The following is a 25,529-nucleotide window of genomic DNA, read 5'->3' as shown; positions in this document are numbered from 1 at the left end:
TTAGGTCAAGGTTTGGGACCTTTTTAACCAATCTAAACATACCAATATATACACTATATACAACATATACATTATATACAATATATACAAACATAAGTTAATACAGTTAAGTTTTTGGTCCTAATCTATCTAATATGAAAAATGTCCAAAACTAAAATGGATCTTCTTTTCGGTGAAGAGGATTGCATATCGGGGTTTATGTGACCCCTATATCATATTGAGTTCTTGACGTACCGTTTCATTTTATTTTTATTTTTGAACATTTTAAGTTAACCAGAATAGAACTGCCAAGTTAAAACACATTTAATTTAAATTTATATTTTTCAATCTTGACCAACCCACAAGCAACAATCAGTTCAAATCTCCGCTTATTGTTGACGACACATCCTGTCACCAGACACGGTACGTCAAGAACTCAATATGATATAGGGGTCACATAAACCCCGATATGCAATCCTCTTCACCGAAAAGAAGATCCATTTTAGTTTTGGACATTTTTCATATTAGATAGATTAGGACCAAAAACTTAACTGTATTAACTTATGTTTGTATATATTGTATATAATGTATATGTTGTATATAGTGTATATATTGGTATGTTTAGATTGGTTAAAAAGGTCCCAAACCTTGACCTAAAGGTTGTTTACAGGCTGAAGATGCCCAAAATAATGGGTGAAACATGTACCTGACCAAATAAGTTTACATAAAATCATGTAGATAATAACCAAATTAAACGTGGAAAGTATTGAATAGGTGGTTTTTTATTAAATTATCCTTGATATCTATGCCTAACGTCATCTTCAATACGGAACAATAATGAGAGTTGTTACTTGTAAAACGGTGTAGTTTGCCGTGCCATATATGGCACGCTGGGCGGATCCAGGTTTAGGAACAAATTTAGCGGCAATAAAGTGGTTAAAGGAAGTGAACATATCTCGTGTGATATTTATTTACAACATTCTTATAAAAGAGGTCAAATAAACATGGTAAATCATCAGCAATAGTCTCCAACACATAAGTGCCTTTACTTGAAATAAAACACATCACGTGACTATGAGACATTACACCATTGCTTGCATACAATTACAATGCATTTTTAAACCATAAACAATAACAATCTGCCATAGTTGGGATGCATCTTATGCATGAATAAAAGAGGCAAAATTCAATATGATACAAAACTAGTTAGCCAAAAGAGCAAACTAATAAATACAGTAATCTCCATAATCTATTTTTTTTTGTTTTTTGTTTTTGTGCTAGTTGCTTTACGTCGCACTGACAGAGATAGGTCTTATGGCGATGATGGGACAGGAAAGGCCTAAGAATTGGAAGGAACCGGCCATGGCCTTAATTAAGGTACAGCCCCAGCATTTGCCTGGTGTAAAAAGGGGAAACCACGGAAAACCATCTTCAGGGCTGTCGACAGTGGGGTTCAAACCCAATATCTCCCATATGCGAGCTTACAGCTGCGCGCTCCTAACAATCTCCATAATCTGTTCGTTCAACAATCCAGCATGACCACCCTTATTTTCCTGCCTGGCACACTCTGTTGAAACATCTGGATTTGAATTGCAACTCATTAATGAGCCTTTAAAAGCATCCACTATCTTCCTTTTGCCATTCACTTGAATTATTGTCCGCCTCTGTAGCATATGACTAGGCCCATGATTATTAGCTGCCATCCTCGGTGGCCCGAATTCGATTTCCAGTACGGCCAGAAATCTAAGAATGGCAGTGGGGCTGGTATGTGGTTAAAATGCTACATACAGCTCACCTCCAATGGGGAGTATGCCTGAAAAGAGCTGCACCACCTCGGGACGAGAACACAAATTTACTTGAATTGTTGTTATGACACATGCTGCTATGGTTCTGGGTTCCTTGTCAGGCTGCATATTTTAGTTTGTGTTTTAAGTATCAACTATGGTTTGAACAATGCCAAACTTCGGGAAATACAAACATAAAACATTACCATTAAGTGAAAAGTGTGATATCCACAAGAAATACGATCAAGGTGAGAAGGAATGATTTAGCGAACCAATAAACTGTCCGATGTGCCAACAATCTATGATATAAAAAAGAACCGGGCAAAAATCGAGGGCTGAATTACTGAGACGGTACTGCATACAAAGCAACTGCAAACTGATAACATGGAAAAATAACAACATTACCGTACCCCTACACCCTAGGGATATTTTGTCAAGCAAATGGAAAAAAACATAGTCCCCTCACCAGAAGAGCATACTGTCAACTCAACTGATATGAAAATATAAACGTTTGCTGACCTCCATATGGTATCAAAGGTCGGAACTGAGGTTTGTCCCCAATGTTGTAATAAGCTGTCTTTTGAATAACTCTTGTTGATCCATCCGCACTGATTTCATACTCTTCAAAACAGCCCGGAGGAAATGGTCCAAGCTTCCAAGCATCTTCAGACAGTTCTTTTGCAAGATCAATCAAAGCTGAAAGATGATATGAAGACCATGAGTAGAGTCTGGAACAAATTTATTTTAAAACACTGTTCATGCAACAAGCAAATGTGAAGAATGTTATAAGGAAATTAATTATATGGTAACTTGTTATAATAAAAATAGTCTCTAAATGAATTCTACTCTTCTTCAACATCTCTAGTTGCATTAATGATTCACATTATATAACACAGTGGGATGTTATTTGCAATGGAAAGATAATAAGCAATTATAAAACAAATACAGAAAACTAGGAACACACAAATATGAGAACTAAGTAACAGGTCATAGTGGGAAGAGGGAGACAAAGATTAGAACAAAGTAACAGGTCAGAATGGGAAGAGGAAGCAACGTAAAGAGACAAGTACAAACATGAATCCAAAAGAGAAATGAAGATAATAATAACATTCACTTCTGTGTGGGGGAGGGGGATCCAGTAGATTTTGAATAATAGCACAGCTGAAAGTGATGAGCAGAAATCACTGCAGTGTTCTGCTTCCCTCTCCTGAGAAGAGCCCAGCAGTATTCTGAAGGATTAAAAAAAGAATGCTATTTGTCAATTTACTGAACTCGCTAAGATTTTTTCAGACTTCGCACGGGGTGCACAAGCTTTCTGGGCTGCATGCCAATACTGCTTCTTTACCATGTAATTGAACATTTTTCTGGTAAGCCATTTAGAGTTATGAAGAAAATGCATGTGAAATTTTTGTAGAAAATTGAATTCTAAGAATGCTGCATTTTTAATAAGACTAATAATTCTGGCAATATGATCACTTTTCAGGATCCTGGACATACAATTTTTCTGATTTACCCTACACTTTTTTACAACTACCTGCTCCCAAACTGGCACAAATATAACCTACGATAACCTTGAAGAAATAAGTCTTCTAATGGTGAAAGAATTACTGAAATCAGTTGAGTAGTTCCTGATATTAGCACCAATGAGCAAACTCACAAAGTTTATATATTAATATAAATAACTAATGAACTTTAAGCCATGAAAATTCAATATTCACCAAGTTTATGAGCAGAACTAAATAGGTGTGCTGACTGTTGTATCAGATCCACAGTAAGTATCTTAGGCAGCAGGGAAGATTGGCACGTCACAGTCAGAGAAATTTCTCGGAAGGGAAGAAGTCTGGAAATTGATCTCAGATCCTGGTACATACTCAATATTCTCTACAAGATCTAACAAGTGAAAAAATGATGGAGTAAAGGAAAGGAACGATGAAGCAACAAATCGAGTAATATGTAAGAGATCCAAACAATTTGAAGATAGCAGTGTATTAAGATGCGGGGATTGTCTTTGTCTTTTCAAGCTTTTTTTCTACTGGTCTCTCTTCCGGCACTGCCCTGTCAGTGAGTTTATCCTCACAATGTGTCCCTTTCATTGTTCCTACATTCCTACAAATTGCTTGATTAGTAGGAAGTTAATGTGGTTGTGAAAATTCAATATTCATTCAATAAAATATCGATAATTCTATTTTCCTCATCCTCACCAAGATTATATTATTTGAGACATAGAAAATATGCAAAGGAAAGCAGCATGATTTGTTTTGGGTGATTTTGGAGAAACAAGTAGAGTTATGAAAGTGTTGCAAACTTTGGGCAGGGAAGATTTGGAAGTAAGGAGACTAATAGCTTGACTAAGCAGAATGTTCTAAGCTGTCAGTGGAGAGATGTCTGGGAATGACATTAATAGACAAATAAGCTTGAGTGAAGCTTTTAAAAATACGAAAGATCGTAAGAAGATAAAGTTGGAATTCAAGAGGACAAATGGGCATATACTCGTTTATAGGAAGATTAGTTAGGAACTGGAATAATTTTCCAAGGTGATAAATTTCAAACTTCTTTGATATCATTTAAGAAAACAATGGTAAATAAACAAAGAATGTGCCATAGGGTCGACAGCCCCAAATGCATATCTGTTTTGATTCATTGATTTCCAAATCAAATACGATGTGACAGTGGCAGTACAAGCATGAATCATTCCTCCCTCACAAACCTCAAGGTAACACTCTCGAACACAGTGCAATTATCACAAATGGAATTAGAGTAACAGACTTGAAAAATCTATAGAAGTTCAAATCAATCTTTAGTCAAGGACTCAGGACACTAAATGACAGAATAATGAGGCATATACCGTACCTTTAGCTTCAGAAGCAGCACCAAGGACACCAAGCTCACTGTGAAGTCTAAAAAGGGGTCGTACTCCAAATGGATCTCTAGCAAGGTATACACGTCGCTTTTTTGTATCAATTAAACAAAATGCAAACACTCCATCCAAATTCTTGGTACAGTGCTCAATGCCTCCAGCAGCATAAAGGTGAAGGATACACTCAACATCACATTTGGTCTCATACTGGAAACCAAACTCCTCTTTCAACTAAAAGTAAAAGAAACAGATTACCATTAGCAAATAATATGTTCAAAAAAATTCTGGAAGACAAAAATGATCATATGTAGATCCCTCTGCAACATTGCAACATCTGTACAAGCCTCCTGACTGGCTAGAAAATCTGATAACCCAGTCCTGTCGAAGCAACACTGGGATGCCAGAAGTTGATGGAATAAAATCCAAAATCTGCAATTAAGAAAACAACAATCATCTTGATTTCACAACCAGTTTTTATCTTTCTTGTTCCTTTTACGAGGTTGTCAATATTGAGATCATAACCACATTACCTTCAGTTTTATATGGAATTCAAGATGAAAGTTGATTTTTCATTTCAAAAATCCCACATGCATTCAACAAGCAGCCATGCTATTAAGAATACAGTGACTTTTCCTTGCTACCATCCCTCTGATTTCACTATCCATCACTATAGACATAATTCTTCCCTTTAATCCTCTCACTCTCTACATTTCTTTTTATACAGTGTGCAAAGTTTCCCTATAGTCTAAGGTAATGTGCTTACGAGATATCTTTGTTTGATACCATTACTGGTATGGCAAGAGACACACTAGCTCCACTGTGTCACTGCACTCCATTTCAATATGTTACATTTCCTTACTACCAGCCTCCGTGGCTCAGGCGGCAGCGCACCGGCCCCTCACTGCTGGATTCCGTGGTTCATATCCCAGTCACTCCATGTGAGATTTGTGCTGGACAAATAGGAGGCGGGACAGGTTTTTCTCTGGTTTTCTCCGGTTTCCCCTGTCATCTTTCATTCCAGCAACACTCTCCACTACCATTTCATTAATAATTCATTAACCATTGCCCCAGAGGAGAGCAACAGGCTTTGGCAGCCGGCACAATTCCCATCCTCGCCACTAGAAAGGGGCTTCCTTCATTCCACTCCTGACCTGGTCAAATGACTGGAAACAGGCTGTAGATTGCCCTTCCCACATTTTCTTACTACCCACTCCTTAGTTATTTTCACTTATCGTCCATATATTTTTCTTACTTGTCTTGAAGCTTTTGCACTCTAAACCACTTATAGAAAGGCTTCATTTTCTTACATACCTTCATCTAATGTTTAATTTGCAGTACCACTACTCAAAAATATGTTCCTGGTGATTTTGTCTATTACTAATCTGGAAGTCTGCCTCTGTGGTGTAGTGGTTAGTGTGATTAGCTGCCACCCCTAGAGACCCAGGTTTGATTCCTGGCTTGGCCACAAAATTTGAAAAGTGGTACGAAGTCTGGAACAGGGTCCACTCAGCCTTGGGAAGTCAACTGAGTAGAGTGAGGGATCGATTCCCACCTCGGCCATCCTCTAAGTGGTTTTCCACAGTTTCCCACTTCTCCCCCGAGCAAATGCTAGGGTGGTATCTAAATTAATTCCACAGCCATTTCCATTCCTCTTCCTTGTCTACCCCTTTCAATATGCCCACCCCACCCCCATAAGGCCCCTGTTCAGCATAGCAGGTGAGGCCGCCTAGGTAAGGTACTGATCCTCCTCCCCAGTTTCATTCCCCTGACTCAAAGTCTCACGCTCCAGGACACTGCCCCTGAGGGGTTAAATTTGTTTCAAACCCTCTGTTATTTAACACCTAGGCTTTCATTTAACATTTTAACTTCATAATTCAAACGATTTCCTATAAACGAACATTTCTGTCATCATTCCCCATCCCCCAGTCAAAACCCCTTAGGGGTGTATTGTTTTAAGTCCTCTTCTTATTTGTATCCTCATAAAAGGAATTCAACTCCTTTTACACCTCCCTTGATTCTCTCCCCCCAACAAAAAATGTGTGTTTATTTTTAAAGGAGATTCCAAATACCAATTTTCACATCCATAACATTCTTCATTTTTGAGATATAAGTATCCTCAATACAAAGAATTAAACTAATTTTTCAATTCATTTACCCACTCTTAACTGGATTTTTGAAAACAAAAGAATATGGTACGCATTTCTTTATTTTTAAAGAAGATTCCAAATACAGATTTTCATGTCTGTAACATCTTCAGTTTTTGAAATATAAGTATCCTCGTAAAAAGAATTCAGCACCTTTTCGTCCTTTTTTTTTTTTTTTTTTTTACACCACTTTAAGTTTATTTTACGAAGAAAAAACGTGTTTCTTTTTTAAAGGAGATTCATTACACCAATTTTCACGTCTGTAATATCTTCAGATTTTGAGACACCAGTATCCTAATAAAAATAATTCAACCACTCTTTCAGTCCTCCCAGTCCTTTTTACCCCACCCCCTAAGTGATTTTTCTGAAAACGAAAAAGAATGTGTTACCGTACTTTATTTTTAAGAGATTAAAAATACCAATTTTCACGTCTGTAACATGTTATGTTTTTGAGATGTACAGTACTCATTTTCGAAGTTTACCCCGTTTGTCAGTCCTGTTCGACCCCACCACCCCTTAAGTAGATTTTTCAAAAACAAAAAAGTATGCATTTCTTTATTTTTAAAAGAGATTCCAAATACCTATTTTCATGACTGTATTGTCCCCGTGAAAATTGGCGATTTTACGAATATTTTAACAAGTGGAAAGCAAAAATTTTATTGTCTGCTTGAAGCTGCAACACATCACTTGGGAACTTGTGGCGAGCCGTGAACGAGTTTTTTTTGTTGTTCAGAGGGGTGCGATACGTCACCGGCAGGACTGTGTCAAGGTTATAGCTAACCACGTGACTGCCTTCGCACGCGCGACTCAGCCTGTTTCTGGAATAGTCTGCGCAAATTAAAGGTGATCATCAGCCAATTACCGTACTCGCTGAAGAACACGCCTCCATGGGCTAATTATAAAAGGCCTTGCTTCGAGTGAATCGCTCTCTTAATGCTTAATGCTCTTCGCTTTACGCTCTTCTTAATACTTGTTTGCTGCGTGAGACATCACATCACCGGACCACGTGGAAGGAGAAATTTCAAGACAAGTCGACGCCCGTTCTACCAGAATTTAGTCTGATAATTAGTGAATTCTGTGGAATAAGAACACCTAGGAGCCAAGTTAAGTGTGACAGTGTAGACGAGCTGTTTATATTCTGCGTGTGCTTGTGCAAAATACTTAATTTTGTCATCTCAGTTACAGCTTGTGACCAGCAATCAACGAAGACGTCTTGGAATTGAAGATCTCAAGATGAAGAATTCCGCAACTACCAACATCATTTCATCGAGGGACATCCATCGCAGAGCCTCCATGGAGCTGTAAAAATGTAAGGCGTCTCTGGTAATTGGAAGAAGACTGGCCGGAGTATGCTGAAATAACTGACTGTCGACGGGAATCGAACTCTACAAAAACTTGAGTACCTTTTTAATTTAATTTATCTGTCCTATCTTCTGTACAACTAGAGGTCTTTCTTCTTAAGTCGTAGATCTATCAGTTTGCTGTAGTTAGAAATGTTTCATTTTCCTACTTCTTAAGGTGTCATGGTAGACTAGGTACGTGTGAATGAGATTTTGGAATCTATTAGAGTAGACATGTAGGTTGTCTTTGACTGACTTCCCATGCTTAAGGAGCTTAAGTTTAATAATCACTGACCACACGATAAATCCACTTTATTTGTAATATTGAAAGTTACCGGACGGAAAATTTGCGTGTACATTTTGAGTGAATAGGGTCGAACCTAGTGTCTTTTAAAATCACTTGTTGTTTTTTATGATGAAGTCATCTAATTTTACGACATTCCAGGAGAATCAGTAGATGTAATAATCACTTAAATAATAATAATATTGATTAAAGATCGGGTAAAACAGAAGTAAACGCTCGTGAGCCATAAAACTACTGTAGAATTCCTAAATGTGAGATGGAATGTGCTCTGTTCATGAAGGGTCTGGAATATGGCCTATCCTGAGGGATATTTGTTGCATAATTGAGTAAATGATGAATTAGTGGTGATATTGATATATTCTTGTGTATTTGGAACGCAAGATAGATTATAATTTGTGGAGCACGTGTTTGTGAGTGTATTTCACAGGTAGGAAGTAAAAATAATGCGAGTAAGGCTCACGCTTGCGGTAAATTCAACTTGTAGCCCACATGATGGTAGTGCTTATGGATTTTACTAGAATCTTCCATTATAATCTCATGAATTAGATGAACTTGCGCTGATATGTGAAATGTATTTCTATCAAGTGATACTCATGACTTCGATCACTAGCCACCATTAATGTAAGAGAATTTCTGTGCACGAATTAATTCTGCGAGACATTACGCGTCCCGACCATCGATAAAAATCATAACTAAAATTGCCAAGTCAGGATTCGTTGTAAATAGTGTACATAAAACGTGTTTCCCTAGTGTGAATGTGTGTGTAAGTGTGTATATTTCTCTTGTGCCATGTTTATTTCATTTAATTTTGATCTGGTCGCGCACTCGCCGTGACGCGGATCACATTCATCGTTGTGTGTTGCCTTAAGAAATAATTTCATGCCCTTAAGGGAAAGTTTAATTAAATTAAGTCAAGGAAGACTAGGAAGGAATTTAATTTTTATTTGCGAGATTTAAAAGGAAAGATCATCTCGTTACTTTGTAAAGGCACTCGATTTGTAACAAAATTTATTTAACTAGCTCACACGTTGGTAATGTAAATTTCTAAAAATCTGAAATACTTTAAGATTGATTTGAATAGAAATGAAATGCAAAGATCAAAGGTAGAAACTTTGTCAGCCGCATGATTGCTTTGAAACATTGTAAAAATAAGTCATTAATAATTAATCAAAAATCATTACTCTGAAATATTAATGATGAACATTAGATAAATGATGCGGTGGAGAATTAGTAAGAACACGATCGTGTTACAATGAAACAGGTTAACTGTATGACAAAATAATGATAATAATAATAATAATGATCAAGATAATAATTAATTAATTTTGAGAATTTTGGAAACAGTTTTCTTTGCTACTGAAGTTCACGTTAGTGTCATTAACCATTATTAAATATTGTAAATGATTAATTCAGCTGTGTACATAGCAAAGACCACGTGTTGAGGCAACTTTAAATTGGTGAAACTTTGAACACATGTTTATTTAGTTCTTTCAGTCAAATGTTTGGTTTAAAAAGGCAAGTGGCCTAATTACTTCTTTGGTTTCATTTACAGCACAGTAGAGCTGGAGATATGAACACAAGTCACTCTAAATCGAGGAAGAAACCCGATATTATGAAAGCTCTGTTATGTAAAAAGGAAATATTAGCAAGAATATTTTGTTGTTTAATTGCTTATGTGAATAAATGTCAGAGTGTTGTTTTAATATTTCTTTTTATCCTGCTTGGTCATCAATCCTTACAACCCTTAAATGCCTCTAGAAAGTGATAGCCAACGATCGAACGGTCCACCTTGGGACTCATCGCTCGATGGCTGGGCTTAGCTCGGGAAAAATGGGGGCAGTATCATCTTCACTTTTTGATGAATAAGTATCCCCATAAAAAGAATTCAACTCTTTCTTCACTTCTCTTCACCCACCCCATCCCCTTAAGTGAATTTTCCGAAAATAAAAAAAATTGCATTTATTCACTTTTAAAGAAGATTCCAAATACAAATTTTCATGTTTGTAACATCTTCAGTTTTTGAGATATAAGTATCGGCATAAAAAGAATTTGTCCCCCTTTTCAGTCATTTTTCCACTCCCCCCCACCCAAACTGAGAAATACATGTTACTTTTATTTTTAAAAGAGGTTAAAAATACCAATTTTCATACATGTAACATGTTAAGTTTTTTATATATACTGTATATATGTTCATTTTAAAAAATTACCCCCTTTAGCGCTTTCCCTTATGCTATTAACTAAGGTTAAGTTATGAGTAGGTTCCCACCTTCCAATACTTATTAATTTCTATATAATAGGCTTATTAATTACATAATATAAACCATATAATCTCTAGTACATGTTTCGTTCCAATTATGGAACATCTTCAGCTAAAATTTGATAAAATGGCAAGACAATTAAAATACATTGATGTTGTGATGATACAAAAGCTAAAAGATATGATGAAATGGCTCGAAGGTTAAAAACATATGATAATGATGATGAGATAAAGTTCATTCATGTTGGTTAAAAATTGCATTTATTCACTTTTAAAGAAGATTCCAAATACAAATTTTCATGTTTGTAACATCTTCAGTTTTTGAGATATAAGTATCGGCATAAAAAGAATTTGTCCCCCTTTTCAGTCATTTTTCCACTCCCCCCCACCCAAACTGAGAAATACATGTTACTTTTATTTTTAAAAGAGGTTAAAAATACCAATTTTCATACATGTAACATGTTAAGTTTTTTATATATACTGTATATATGTTCATTTTAAAAAATTACCCCCTTTAGCTATTGTCGCACCGACAGAAATAGGTCTTATGGCGACGATGGGACAGGAAAGGGCTAGGACTGGGAAGGAAGCGGCCGTGGCCTTAATTAAGGTACAGCCCCAGCATTAGCCTGGTGTGAAGATGGGAAACCACGGAAAACCATCTTCAGGGCTGCCGACAGTGGGGTCGTGCTTTCCCTTAAGTGGATATTCAGAAAACAAATTATACGTATTCCTTTGCTTTTACAGGACATTCCAAATACCAGTTTTCACGTCTTAAAGATTTTACCTTTTTGAGGTATATTTTAGATATACTCATTTTAAAAATTCACCGCCATTGCCACTCCTATTCACCACCCCTTACGTAGACTTTCCAAAAACAAAAAAAAAATACGTGTTCCTTTATTTTTTTATTTTTTTATTTTTTTTGCAAGCTGATTTACGTCACACCGACACAGATAACTCTTATTGCGACGATGGGACAGGAAAGGGCTAGGAGTGGTAAGGAAGCGGCCGTGGCCTTAATTGCCTGGTGTGAAAACGGGAAACCACGGAAAACCATCTTCAGGCTGCCGACAGTGGGGTTCGAACCCACTATCTCCCGAATACTGCAAACTGGCCGCACTTAAGCGACTGTAGCTATCGAGCTTGGTCTTTATTTTTAAAGGAGATTACAAATGCCAATTTTCGTGACTGTAACATCTTCAGTTCTTGAGATATAAGTATCCACATAAACGGAATTCAGTTGACTCGTTGGCTGAATGGTCAGCGTACTGGCCTTCGGTTCAGAGGATCCCGGATTCGATTCCCGGCCGGGTCGGGGATTTTAACCTTAATTGGTTAATTCCAATGGCCCGGGGGCTGGGTGTTTGTGCTGTCCCCAACATCCCTGCAACTCACACACCACACATAACTATCCTCCACCACAATAACACGCAGTTACCTACAAATGGCAGATGCCGCCCACCCTCATCGGAGGGTCTGCCTTACAAGGGCTGCACTCGGCTAGAAATAGCCACAAGAAATTTAAAAAAACAGAATTCAACCCATTTTTCACCTTTTTTCACCCCCCTTAACAGGATTTTCCAAGAACAAAAAAAATACATATTCCTTTATTTTTAAAGGATATTCCAAATACCCATTTTCATGCCTTTAAACTGTTCATTTTATGAGATATAGATACACTCATTTTAAATATTAAACCCTCTCCGCCCCCCCTTAGCCAAGGAATATCTACTGTGTGCGAGTCTGTGATATCCGTAGTAGATAATGGTGTAAGATGCAATGAAAAATGTGGCAAATGCAGAAGAGTAGTTAAAAATGGGATTCTGCGTCGTAAGTGTGATGAATGGTACCATTTTCGTTGTGCAAATGTTGTAAATAGGACTGATATTGAAGAAAGTGAGTGGCTGTGTCCCGAGTGTAAACAAACCGATAGTGAGGCAGAACAACAAGAAAGAGAGACATACGAAACTATAATTAAGATTTTAGGAGTGCTACAAGAAGACTTATGCGCTCTGAAACATGAAAATGAAAGCTTAAAGGACAGAATAAAGAAACTGGAAGATAAAGAAGACATTGGAGAAGAAAGGTCGCCGTGGACGGAAGTGACGCGTAGCCATTTTAGGCCTAATGTTAAACATATGGGAGAAACTACGTACAACTTAAAACCGGGAAAAAACTCTTTGCAGTGTCAAAATAGATTTCAGTTACTTCAGCAAGTTCCAGAAGAAGACACACCAAGTTTTCCAAATAATTTTAAATCCAGTGGAGGTAACCTACAGAAGAAGAAAACCAACCGAAAGTCAAGATCGCCTAAGATTCATCTCTACGCAGACAGTCAAGGGCGGGGTATGGCAGAAGGCATCAAGGATGAGCTGCAGAATCCAGAAACTGAGGTTTTAGGACTAATAAAACAAGGTGCCAAAACTGAAGACGTCCTTTCAAGTTGTGATCCTGTGTCAGAGAAGGACAATTATGTGGTAATTGTGAGTGGTACAAATGACATTGCTGCAAATGAAGGTGAGGAACTAATTATGACTCTCAGAGGTAAGATTTCCAAACTACCTGGCTCAAAAGTAATTGTAGTTAACATGCCACCTAGGTATGACCTTTTAGAGGACTCATGTGTCAACAAAGCTGTACATGATATAAATATAAAAATCAAGAGAGTATGTAAGAGTTTTAGAAATGTCTATGTAGTAGATACTTTAGGTCTTGGCAGGCAAATGTTCACTAGGCATGGGTTACATCTGAATGGTAATGGAAAAGCAAATCTCTGTAGACAAATTGCTACAATTATCTACAGAGATTTGCAAACTAATTTGTACTTAAGAAAACCCATACCACTAAACTGGCACATACAGGGAAACTTGCCAGAAAACCCAGACCCTTAAATCAAGATCTATGTACAAGGATCTGGGTTCCAGGGACGTTCTCAACTCATGAGTCAAACGTTACCCAATTGCAACAGTCAAGTTTTAGGGAGGAAGGAGGTCTGAGATTGCTCTTGGTAAACTGTCAGAGTGTAGTAAATAAACAATTAAAATTCGGTACATTGATGGAATCTTATGAGACTGATGTGGTGATAGGAGTAGAATCATGGTTGAGAGAAGGGGAGGGTAATAGAGAAGTATTTCCAGAAGGGTACACAGTCTATCGTAGAGACCGAGGAGATAAAAAGGGAGGGGGGGGGGTGTTTATTTTGGTGAAGGAAACTTATTGTTCACATGAATGGTTTACCGATGAAAGGGATGAAATATTAGGGATAAAATTAGTTTGTGATAATATGAAGGAGGTGGGAATTATAGGAACATACAGGCCTGGAAGAGAGGAAAGAGACATGGAAATATTTGAGAAAATAATAGATTATACTCATAAAAACAATAATAATGATATAGTAATAATTGGGGGAGATCTAAACTTGCCTGAAGTTGAATGGAATGGAGCTGCAAGTGAAGCCCATGAAGAGAAACTGGCAAATAAGTTAATTTGGGAGGGAGGATTTACACAAGTAGTACAAGAACCGACTCGTCTCAATAACTTACTAGATGTATTCTTCGTTAAACCATGGGAAATTGTTGATAAAACTGAGGTAATTGAAGGAATAGGTGACCATAAGGCTGTAATAATGGATGTAGGACTGGTACCAAAAAGGCTTAATAAGAGGGGCACACAAGACAAGAAATTATACAGAAAAACTAAAGTTGATGAATTTGGGACTTACCTTAAATCACAATTCAGTTGTTGGATAAGAGTAATGTGGATACACTTTGGGCTAAATTTAAAGGAATCATTTGGGAAGGAGAGAAGAGATTTGTACCTGTTAAGAAGGGTAAAATGACCTCAGACCCTGTTTATTATACAAGGGAAATAAGAAAATTAAAAAGAAAATGTGGAATAGTAAACAGGAAAATCAAAGAGGGTAGGGAGAATAGAGAAACTAGAAAACAGCTAATGAGGGAACTGAATAGAGTGAAAAAGGAAGCAAGAGAGAATTATATGAATGGCATTCTTCAAGAGGGTAATGACCACAAAGGGAAATGGAAAAAGCTGTATTCATATATTAGGAATCAAAAAGGAAAAGGAATCCAAATTCCTACAATGGTGGGAGAAGGGGGTGAACACTATTTAACAGATACTGAGAAAGCAAACCTCTTCAGTAGGGAATTCAGAGATTCAGTAGAAGATTGTCAGGACTTGGAAACCATAACAGAAGATAGAGAGGGAAAGACACATAGGGAAACAAGAAGCTTCTCATTCACATTCATTGAAGATATTTTCAGAGAAATCCAACTGCTTCAGCAAGGAAAAGCAGCAGGAAGTGATCAAATTACTGGAGAGGTATTAAAGACAATGGGGTGGTATATAGTGCCTTATTTAAAATTTCTCTTTGACTATGTCATAAATAATGGTGTAATACCAAAGGAATGGAAGGAATCTATAATAATACCAATTTATAAAGGAAAGGGTGATAAAAGGAAACCAGAGAACTACAGACCAATCAGCCTGACCAGTATAGTTTGTAAAATACTGGAGAGTTTAATAGCAAAGTACATCAGAGGGATATGTGATGATAAAAATTGGCTCATGAGGAGCCAGTATGGATTTAGAAAGAAATTTTCTTGCGAGGCACAACTGGTGGGATTTCAGCAGGACATATCAGATCAGCTGGATTCAGGAGGCCAGTTAGATTGCATAGCCATAGATCTTTCCAAAGCCTTTGATAGAGTGGAACATGGAATATTATTAAAGAAATTGGAGGGAATAGGATTGGACGTAAGGGTTATACATTGGATAAGAACATTTCTAAATTCAAGGGTTCAGAAAGTCAAAGTAGGAAATAATATATCACAGGAAGAGAAAGTTTGGAAGGGAATTGCACATAGTAGTATAATCGGTCCGTTACTTTTCTTAATATACGCAAATTATTTAGGGAACAATATAACATAGAAAATAAGATTGTATGCAGATGACATAATTGTTTATAGGGAAATAAATAACATTGAGGATTGCTCAGAATTACAAAGGGACCTTGAGAGTATCCAAGAATGGGTTGAAGAAAATAATATGAAGATTAATGGAGGCAAATCAACTGTTACAACATTTACAAACAGGAGCTTTAAAACTGAATTTGAATATACTTTGGATGAGGTAGTTATCCCTAAAGATGGCAAGTGCAAATACTTAGGTGTGAGATTTGAAAGTAATTTGCACTAGAAGGGTCATGTTGATGACATTGTTGGGAAAGCATACAGATCGTTAAATGTCATAATGAGGCTACTTAAAGGATGCAACAAAGAATTAAAAGAAAAAAGTTACTTAAGTATGGTTCGTCCATTATTGGAACATACAAACAGTGTTTGGGATCCTCACCAAGAAAATGAATGAAAACCTTCAACCTGTTTTCCAGTCATTGACCGGGTCAGGGATGTAATGAATGAAGCAGATTTAGGCTATTAGTACAATGGGGTCGCTACTCGCAAAGTGATTTATTAATGACTGATAGATGCTATGAAATGAGAATGGAGAGTGATGCTGGAATGAAGGATGACAGGGAAAACTGGAGTACCCGGAGAAAAACCTGTCCCGCCTCTGCTTTGTCCAGCACAAATCTCACATGGAGTGACCGGGATTTGAACCACGGTATCCAGTGGTGAGAGGCCAACGCGCTGCCGTCTGAGCCACGGAGGCTGTTCCTCACCAAGAATACCTAATAAAAGAACTAGATGGTGTGCAGAGGAAAGCAGCAAGGTTTGTAACAGGGGATTTCAGGAGAAAGAGTAGTGTATCAGAAATGTTAAAGGAACTTGGTTGGGAAACTAAGTAAGAGAAGGGAGAAAACTAGACTTATAGGATTATATAGAGCCTATACAGGAGAAGAAGCATGGAGAGATATCCATGAGAGGCTTCAGTTGGAAAATAATTATATTGGTAGAACTGACCACAAGTACAAAATTAGAAGGAATTTTAGCAGAAACAATTGGGGTAAATTTTCATTCATTGGGAAGGGCGTGAAGGAGTGGAACAGTTTACCAGGGGTAGTGTCTGATCCTTTTCCAAAATCTGTACATATATTCAAGAAGAGAATAAACAACAGAGAAAATAAATGAAATGTTAGAGGGCATTTGACCAGTGCAGGATATTGTAAATAAAAAATGTGTGTGATTAAATTAATTCCATCCCCTGGTCTATGGAGTTTGGACAGCCCAAGTAGGGGACTGCCTGTAGGGGTGAAGTACAGTGGGGACTTCGAGGGCCCTGGGACCGCTACGGTAGCTGTGAAGGCCCTTCAGGAACTCTGAAAAGTGGTGGCAAAAGGGGCTCTGGTTAAGACGCAGCAGGTCGTTATGCTACTTAGGTTCCAAAATGGGTAAAATATAAATATGTAAATAAATTCAATGTTAATTTTAATCTTATACCAGTTGTATATTATTATTAGAAGTAATTTCACATACTGTATACGAGTTGACTATGTTTGTAAGATATTATAAGTAGAATTTTGTAAACAATATAAATTTATTAAGGATGATGTGTGTGTTTAATAGAACAAATTATTAGCTTAAATTGTATAATATTGTATTCTAGGAAAATTTTCTTCGTCTCTTGTTAATTTAAAATTTAGTGCTTGACAATATTTTATTTTAGTGTACCATTTGCCACCGAGGTAGACACCTCATTTGCAAATAAAGAGATTTTGATTTTGATTTGATTTTGACCTACATTGTAAAGTGAATGTATCCCAAAAATTTTATTTCTTTATGTCCAGTAGTTTTGGCTTGGCGATGATGAATCAATCAGTCAGTCAGGGCAAGTTATTTTATATATATATAGATCATACATGGCATGTATTATATATGTTTTATCATGCAGTCAGATACAAGAACATGTACTGTATTTAGTATACTGTGCACTATACATATTATTGTGAGCATTGTGAGTGTGAAAATGTAAACTGCTGAAGAATATGTTTACTCTGATACGAGTTGCAGGCGACGATGACATATTATATATTCAGATATGAGAACATTCAGTTTCTTTAATACGTAGCTTGCACGTACATACAAAGAGAATACAGATTTAGACAAATTAACCACTGAATGTAGTAAATGTATGAATGCAGGAAAGTGTTATGAAGAAGTGCCCAAGGTGAGAAAAAGGTAACAGTTCCACTACCACTTACTTCTCAGTAAAAAAGAAAATTCTATTTTCCCTAATCCTGAGGTTTAGTGTCAAGGTAGAGCAAGAGAGAGAGAGAGAGGTTCAATAATTTTGTGCAACTTATATGAACTTGTAATCCAGAATTATTATCGCTTAACTCAAGAATCTTACTCTATTCCCCTTTTGTGATATTTCCTCATACCACAGAGGTCAGAGGTCACAATCTGGGAATAAGACAATATTTGGCAAGAAAGCGATTAGTGTCCACTTGCATGACCGCCAGTGCCCCAATGGAGACAAGTTTCCTGACATGCCACAGTTGATATCTTAATCTATTTTAGTTTTATGATGTTATTCTTTTTACTTTTCAATTAAATGTGTCGTCCAACTTTGCAAATGAAATTCCAGAGAGTAAAAAAAATGTATTTTTTTGTCAGGAGCAAAATTTGAAATTTTTGCTTGGCGTTCAACATGTTAAGGAATCTTGCTGCTCACTGTGATCTGCCACTTTTGACACCCGATCAAAGCATATCCAATCTAATCTTGCAGACTCATTCAGTTCGATTTTCTTCCCATAATAATATTCATTGATTTTAATGTCATTCAAAAGGATAGCAATTTGTTTTTTTACAGGATATGGTGATAAGTATCAAATCCGGAAAATGTTGTACTGCCTTGCTCTACTGTAAGTTCATGTCTTATTTAAATGGGAAGACAAAGAAAGAGTAAAGAAGAAATCACACTGAGCACAAATTAAAGAACACAAAAATACAGCATTATAACAAAAGGAACTAAATTGTTAAATATTTAAAGGTTGGTGTGATATTAATTAATGGAACATGGAAGGACACCACACCACACACACCAAGGCAATCATTAATGTGAACACAAGTATGAACCGACACATGGATTTAAAAGCCGTGGCACACACCAGATGGCAGGCAGTTCCTGCAGGCATGTAAGATGCACATCAGGGTAAGCGATCAATAAGGGAAATCAAGCGTATCGAGTTGTTTTCTCAGTTCGAGGGTGGCCAGAAGACATTTGATGCATTTGTAAACCATATATGTTATCCTCTTCTTTGTTTCATTTGCATTAGTATCATCGATCCAGAAACTACAGAATGTCTTACAGAAACAGTTAACACTAAATAAGCGCTTTATGATACGAGTATGGATGATACAAGAATAACAATAGTGTTACTGTTCTCGCTCAGACTCCGATTATTTACTTACCTATTTCTCTGTCCTTGTCCCAGGCTATTGCAAGAAGGCATTCTTCTTCAAATGGAATGACATTCATGAACTTGCCAATAACGAGCACAGATTAATGAAGAAGCCCAGGCTGCGTGAATGGTCCACTTTGGTGTGCGCTAACAAGTTCACACACAGTCTAACAAGCTCTAACAAGAGCTTGTATTCATGTTCGCCTTGAAATCTGCAGTGCTTTAGATATTTAAAAAATTCAGTACTTACCCTTAGACAGTTGTATAGTTCTCCATTGCAGAGTAGCATGAGGTGAGGATATGCATGAATCTTCATGGGCTGCATTCCATATAAACTATCTACAATCTCAAGACGGTGAAAACCAACACAACAATTCTGGAAAAAATAAAGCATTCCATTTACTACAGCCTAGAAATACTCAAAATTATTCCTAAATAAAGAATGTTTAGATACAACCAACTCAATCCCACTGGGGGACACAGTAATACTATGGACCAACTCCTTCAAACTCACTGAAAAATGGATAAACCTGAATATCAGCAAGGACTTGATCATGAACAGCATGTGCACGAAGCTGGAGAGAGTCTACCATCTATGTAAGAACATTTACAGATATAAATCCCTCTCCCGCAGCCTCAAAATCACAGTACTGTAAAAAGACCAAGAATGTCTTAATGTAGTTAGAAAGGGAGAACTCAGAAAACTAGAACTGAAAGATAGAAATATCTTGAGAAAAATGACATGTAACTGCCATGCACAATTCTGTTGATACGGATGTCCACAAGTTGGTTGCCAGGTTTATATGCTCTGCTTCCAACAGTTTCTTTTTCGCGACATCAACTACCATAGGCCTACTGAATTTGTTTTCAATCATTTCTCATACTCGCTTTCGTATTAGAACAACATATCTCGGATCTAACTTCTGCATGAATGAAAACCTTTGTCTTTAACTACAGATAATGGCTGAAAGTCTTTGATTATCATTTCCACCAATGCCTCATCTAGGAATGTCATTCGAGGGCTCCAATCTGTAACATTAATATATTTACACAGGTTGGTATTGTGAAAACGAGCGGTGTTTGTAGGTCTAGAAGGAAATAAAAAGAAACCACCTTTCCCTTGGCGAAAATCAAATGATAATATACAGTAGAGTCTCGCAAATCTGAGGCTCCGTTAAATCCGAGCGTTATTTGAACTTTGTTTTCGCAAATTGAAAGTGAGAACAGCATTTCATTCACTGCTTATTCCTGCCACGTCATATTATTGTGCCTCCCCTCTACTGAGATCACACACGTATTTGTTGTCATGCCTGAAACAACATTTTTGAGAAAGAAGGGTCTGTCTCATAAAGCAGTTTTATTGCTGGAAAACACAGCGTAATACCCAGATGAACAGAAACCAGTAAGTGATGGAATTCATACTTTATTTCTGCCCCCTAACGTAATGAGTTTGATACAACCTATGGATCAGGGCGTTCTGGAATGTCTATTTTAAAAAAAAGGCCTGCTACATTCACTACTGGAAGCAACAGAACATGAGGAAAACATCACGAACTTTCTCAAACAGATAACCATGAGGAACATAGTGTACCATAATCTATCACCTTCACTGTCCATATTGATAATTTAAGTACACAAGTATGAACTCCTGAACATAATGTATTCGTTAGCAGAATCATGGAACTAAGTGAAGCCAGTGACACTCACAAAATCATGGGAAGATTTCAGGAAGTGCTGTGCCTGCTGACAGTAACTCCGATGACAGCAATGATGATGACATATCAAACTTGTCAGATCTAATCTCACAGATACCCAGATGTAAAGATGCTATAGGTCTTTTCTGCTCTGATGCTGGGCAGCCTACATGCTGTTAGGGGAAGCGGGGAGCATGGGGCCAACCAATGCAGCACGAAGCGAGAGGCCGTTAAAGGAAAGAGACAGAGGCCACTACTACAACATTGCTAGGAGTTCCTGCACACGCATTAAATTTGTATTGGAATCTACTTAACTATGAAATACAGAGCTTTGTATGTTATAGTTTGAGTATGGCCTGTGGATGAGTTTTATTATTTTTTTATCTATTTATTTTTATTATTTTATTATATCTTTGGTGCAGTATGATACGAGTTAATTATTAATGCATATAACAAGTGCATTGACAACAGACCGAAAAAAAAAAATTCATTCAAAAGTACAGAGTTAAACACATTTTCTTACTTTCTCATTTTCTTACTTTACCTTACCTTATTCCAGCTGAAGTATCTGTGTTACAGCACTCCGACACTCGTCATCATTGAAATCATCCATGACTGTGTCCAATACCACGTCCCTTTTGTAATCGTCCTCTTGAAACTTTTCAGCATGTGACATACAAGCCTTCCACTCCCGGTTGGTTACTTTATCCCCCTCCTCTTCCATTAAAGATTGGAAGTCAGCTAGTTTGAACGTTTTGTTCCTTTTCCCTACAGCAGTTTTAATGTTTCCTCAAACCAGCTCTATGGGATTATATTTACAATGATAGAGTGGAAGGCGAACAACGGTATGACCCCTTCTGTAAGCAAGTGTATCGATTTCGTACATTTTTGCCTTTGGCTTGACTAGTTTCACAAGAGACAACAGTTTGACTCTGATGCGATTGCTGTCATGAGAAATATTCCTAGCAGATAACCACGATATAATATCAGCTTTTCATGTGTTCGTTGTAGGGATTTGTTCTAGCTGTACCGAATGGTAGCTAGCATTGTCCATTACAATCACTGCGTCTTTGATGTTGCTTTCGTCAAGAGCGTCTAAAAACTTCAAAAACCACTCTTTGAAAACCACAGCATTCATATCAGTGTAGTAGTCATCACTGACCGATTTCACCTTTGGCCTGAAAACCAATTTACATTCCTGTAGGAAACCAGTGTGACTGGAACCTATGTGACGAACAATAATTCGTCCACCTTTCCCCACAGGAACTTTTAAACCTCCTGTACCCTCTTTATCTTGCGAGATTTTCGTTGGGAGCGTAATTCTATGAATGTAAGTCTCATCTAAATAAAATATATGGGGCAAGGGATACTTATTCCTCAGAAAAAGCATTTTTCTCAAAAACGTTACTCTGGCTGTTACTATATCGGCTCTCTCCATTAAAAATCTTCTCCTGTCGTTCCTTTTTTTAATACTCAAACCCCACTGACTTCAGTATCCTTCACAATGAAGTACTCCCCATTTAAATTTTATCACTCTTTCTAAATCACCACGTAATTTGTTCAGTGTCGGGTATTCACCCTTTATATAACTGAGGAGAGTTCTTCTTATTACATCTTTATGGAATCCGTCGATTACCTTTGTTATACAGTTCCTTTTGATTCATTTGCGTGGTGATTGAAATGAAATGGAACCAGATGACTGGGTACTGTCTTTACCTTCCTTTACTATACGCTGAACACTTCACATACCAACTCAACAAGCTTCCGACACTGTCTGCTGCACTTTATACACACTACCTAAAGGGCCATTATTTTGTGCTTCCTTTTATATTCATGAACATTGCTGATCATTTTTCTACCCTGGCCCCTTAACTCCTTCCTCCTCGCCTTTGTAAGATATATAGTGCAGTTATTACATAACAACAACAACAACAACAACATAGAGCAATGCAAATAGAAACAATAGAATAGAAACAAACTGACGTCACATTACATGCCACAAACACGCTAATCGAAGAATGCAGTAAAGGACGCGGCAAGAATTACTCATAAAACAAGAATAATCCTAAAACAAACTCATCAAACAAACTCTTTGTAATACCCACGTGCACACTGTAAGACTACTCAACAACACAGCAGATCTTTTGTCTGATTGGGCAGTAACATACTGCCCGCACCCCACTTCCCCTGACAGCATGTAGGCCGCCTGCCATCAGAGCAGAAAAGACCTATAATGAAATCGAAGATACAGAATGGATGAAGAGTGATGAACAGTGTGAACTTACAGATGCATCAATCATTGAAATGTTGAATGAACCAACAGAAGATAGTGAGGAAGAAGTTTGAGTAAAGATTACACCAAATATGTCTCATAGTGAGGGTCTTGCTGCGTTGGAGGCAACAATACGCTATGTAGAACAACAACCAGAAGCAGCTCCCACAGACACCCTGCTCTGAAAGCGATGGCATGACACTGCTGCACAGAAACTATGCAACATTCAGAAACACAAGTCAATTGGAGGGCTCAGTGCCAGAGGTGACTAAGCACCATTTGCCACATTTTAAGTAAATGAAGGATAAAGTCAACAAGGGATTTAAAATTAAAACAGCTTTCAAGATAATTTATTGAAGCATCTGGACAATGAGAAAAGTATCCTCTTTCATAATGTAAAGTATTCCGAAGTTACTCTTATGCTGGTATACGTATCAGTACTACAAATTCTACAAATTATGTCATCAAAGAAATAACTATAATATGCCCTCTGATGGTTAGCATGTTTTAGAATGTAAAGAAAATGGGAAGACTTTTTGGCTCTTTGGATAATTGCACATACACAATCACAGGAATTAAAATTTAATATGCTCTCTTCATCCTGATCTGCTGTTTCCTTCACTGTTGCCAGATTTCTGTAGAACTCATGATGGGAGGGATATACTTCAACAGCTTCAATAGGTCAGTCTATTTTGCAGTGTTATCCTGTGCCTTTGAGGATACAAGAGTGGGGTTGTGCCCCTAAATCCACTTGGGTGACCAACTGTTCTCTTACTCAGATCAATAGTCACTGGTGCAAGTTCTTGAAAGTTGTGAACTTAAGTAGACTGTCTTTATGGAGAACAATGTGTCGAATCTGAAACCACTGCACTTTTTGTCCTGCGATAGATTTTTTCCTGCCAGTAATCTCATTCTGGAGTTGTTTGTAGGAACAGAACATGCTGCTGTCCATGTGAGTGACGTGGAAATGAGGTTTCTTCTCTCTTTTTTTTTTTTTTTTTTTTTTTTTTTCTAATGCAATGACAGTCAACCAGTTTTCTGGTTTAAAGATATCGGGCATACCTGATTCATTAGTAGAGTTATTTTCTTCCGTCTGATATATCCTGTCACCGTCGCTAAGAGCAGATAAGTCGGATATTGATGAGCTCTCATGTAATATCACCACCATCTCAGAACTTAGACATGTATGGCTCACACACTTCACAGTCGTCTTTACAGTGCCAGATTTGTTCACTGGTGGCAACACGTTACACAAACAGTAAGGTTGTTAGTCATAAGTGTCATAGACAAAATACGATCCTTTCTACTCCACACTGAAAATGTCAAAATGAGCCGTGATGGTGCTTAGCCACCTCTGGCACCGAGCCACTCAATTAAAGACTTATTTCAAAACATAACCTTAATCCATGCCATAACACTGTAAAAAATGACAATACAGGACCTGAGCTTCAATTGCTGCGGATTTTTTTAATGTTTCATGATTTCCTCTATGTTGTTCTGTGTAGTCCGAATTATTCCACTTCTGAGTTCTGAGGTACCTTTCCCTCCAATTACCTAGGATTATCAAGACCCTACTACATGTGTCGCCCGATCATGGTCATCCATCAACGGCTGCTAATTTCAGATGGCAACCAGCCATAAGACATAGCCTGTACGGCTGCTATGGTTACACACTTCCGTCACACATTTTGTCGCTTTACATTACACAAATTTTCGGATGACCCCCCAGCCATAAAACATATTTATGTTAAAATCATGGGCCCGATTAAAGTATCAGGCACAACAAGAAACTCTACCAATAACTGGAGAGCATTACAACAGCAATGAGAAAGAGGAGAATATCTTCTACGGTCACATACTGAGGACTCCCCTCTGCAACACCATCTATAGAGAAAAAGAGGGACAATGCCAAGTAGATCAGATGAGTTAGAAACAACCTAAAACAACTAGAAATTTACCCCAATGATATCTACAGAGAGATAAGTATAGAATGCTGATCAGAACATCAGACTCTCTCCTGTCGCTAACAGCCAAAATAATGCATCCAGGAGAAGGGGTGAAATGGACATAGGAACAAAAAGACACTCACAGCACAAGAATGAGAGATTACTGCCAGAGTTAAGAACCACACGGTCCACAGTCAGCCTAAACAAATCACAGATACAGTCTTACAAAACTTTTATACGCAACCAATGATTTAGCAATTCACTTTTTCATTAATTGATTACGAATTAACAGTATACAAAAATAGGTAAAAGAAACATTTTAAACGTAAAAGTGAGGAATCAAATCATGTATTTTGCACCAAACTTTCTATTCAATACTGGCTCCAGATTTACAAATTCCATGTTCACATAGATTTTAGGAATTTAAACCTTAATAAGAGTCCTAACTGCACTGAATCATGACTGATATGAAGCAACATTCTCAAATCTTGTTAATTATTACCAGCACTAGTACATTAACACTATCTCTAGTTTCAGACATCTATAGCTGTAAATACCAACAACTTTAT

General features: G+C 37.4%; 1 protein-coding gene across 5 annotated transcripts in view; it reads right to left on the bottom strand.

Annotated features, from left to right (window-relative positions):
- Positions 1-25,529, bottom strand: part of AsnS (asparagine synthetase) — a 91,742-nt gene that overhangs the window by 51,897 nt on the left and 14,316 nt on the right. For all 5 annotated transcript variants that reach the window (XR_010860536.2, XM_067149756.2, XM_067149759.2 and 2 more), the window contains exons 3-5: positions 19,299-19,424; positions 4,614-4,851; positions 2,283-2,459 (exon numbers count right to left, since the gene is read on the bottom strand). Coding sequence is in view for 4 of the 5 variants with exons in the window: in XM_067149756.2 (XP_067005857.1) it covers positions 2,283-2,459; positions 4,614-4,851; positions 19,299-19,424 (541 nt within the window). In the remaining variant the exon portion in view is untranslated. The remainder of the gene's footprint in view (positions 1-2,282; positions 2,460-4,613; positions 4,852-19,298; positions 19,425-25,529) is intronic.

This window comes from Anabrus simplex, chromosome 6, assembly GCF_040414725.1.
Source record: "Anabrus simplex isolate iqAnaSimp1 chromosome 6, ASM4041472v1, whole genome shotgun sequence".
In the NCBI taxonomy this organism is placed as follows: domain Eukaryota; kingdom Metazoa; phylum Arthropoda; class Insecta; order Orthoptera; family Tettigoniidae; genus Anabrus; species Anabrus simplex.
The sequence above is the reverse complement of the archived record's forward strand: the minus strand, read 5'-3'. Positions and strand labels throughout refer to the sequence as shown.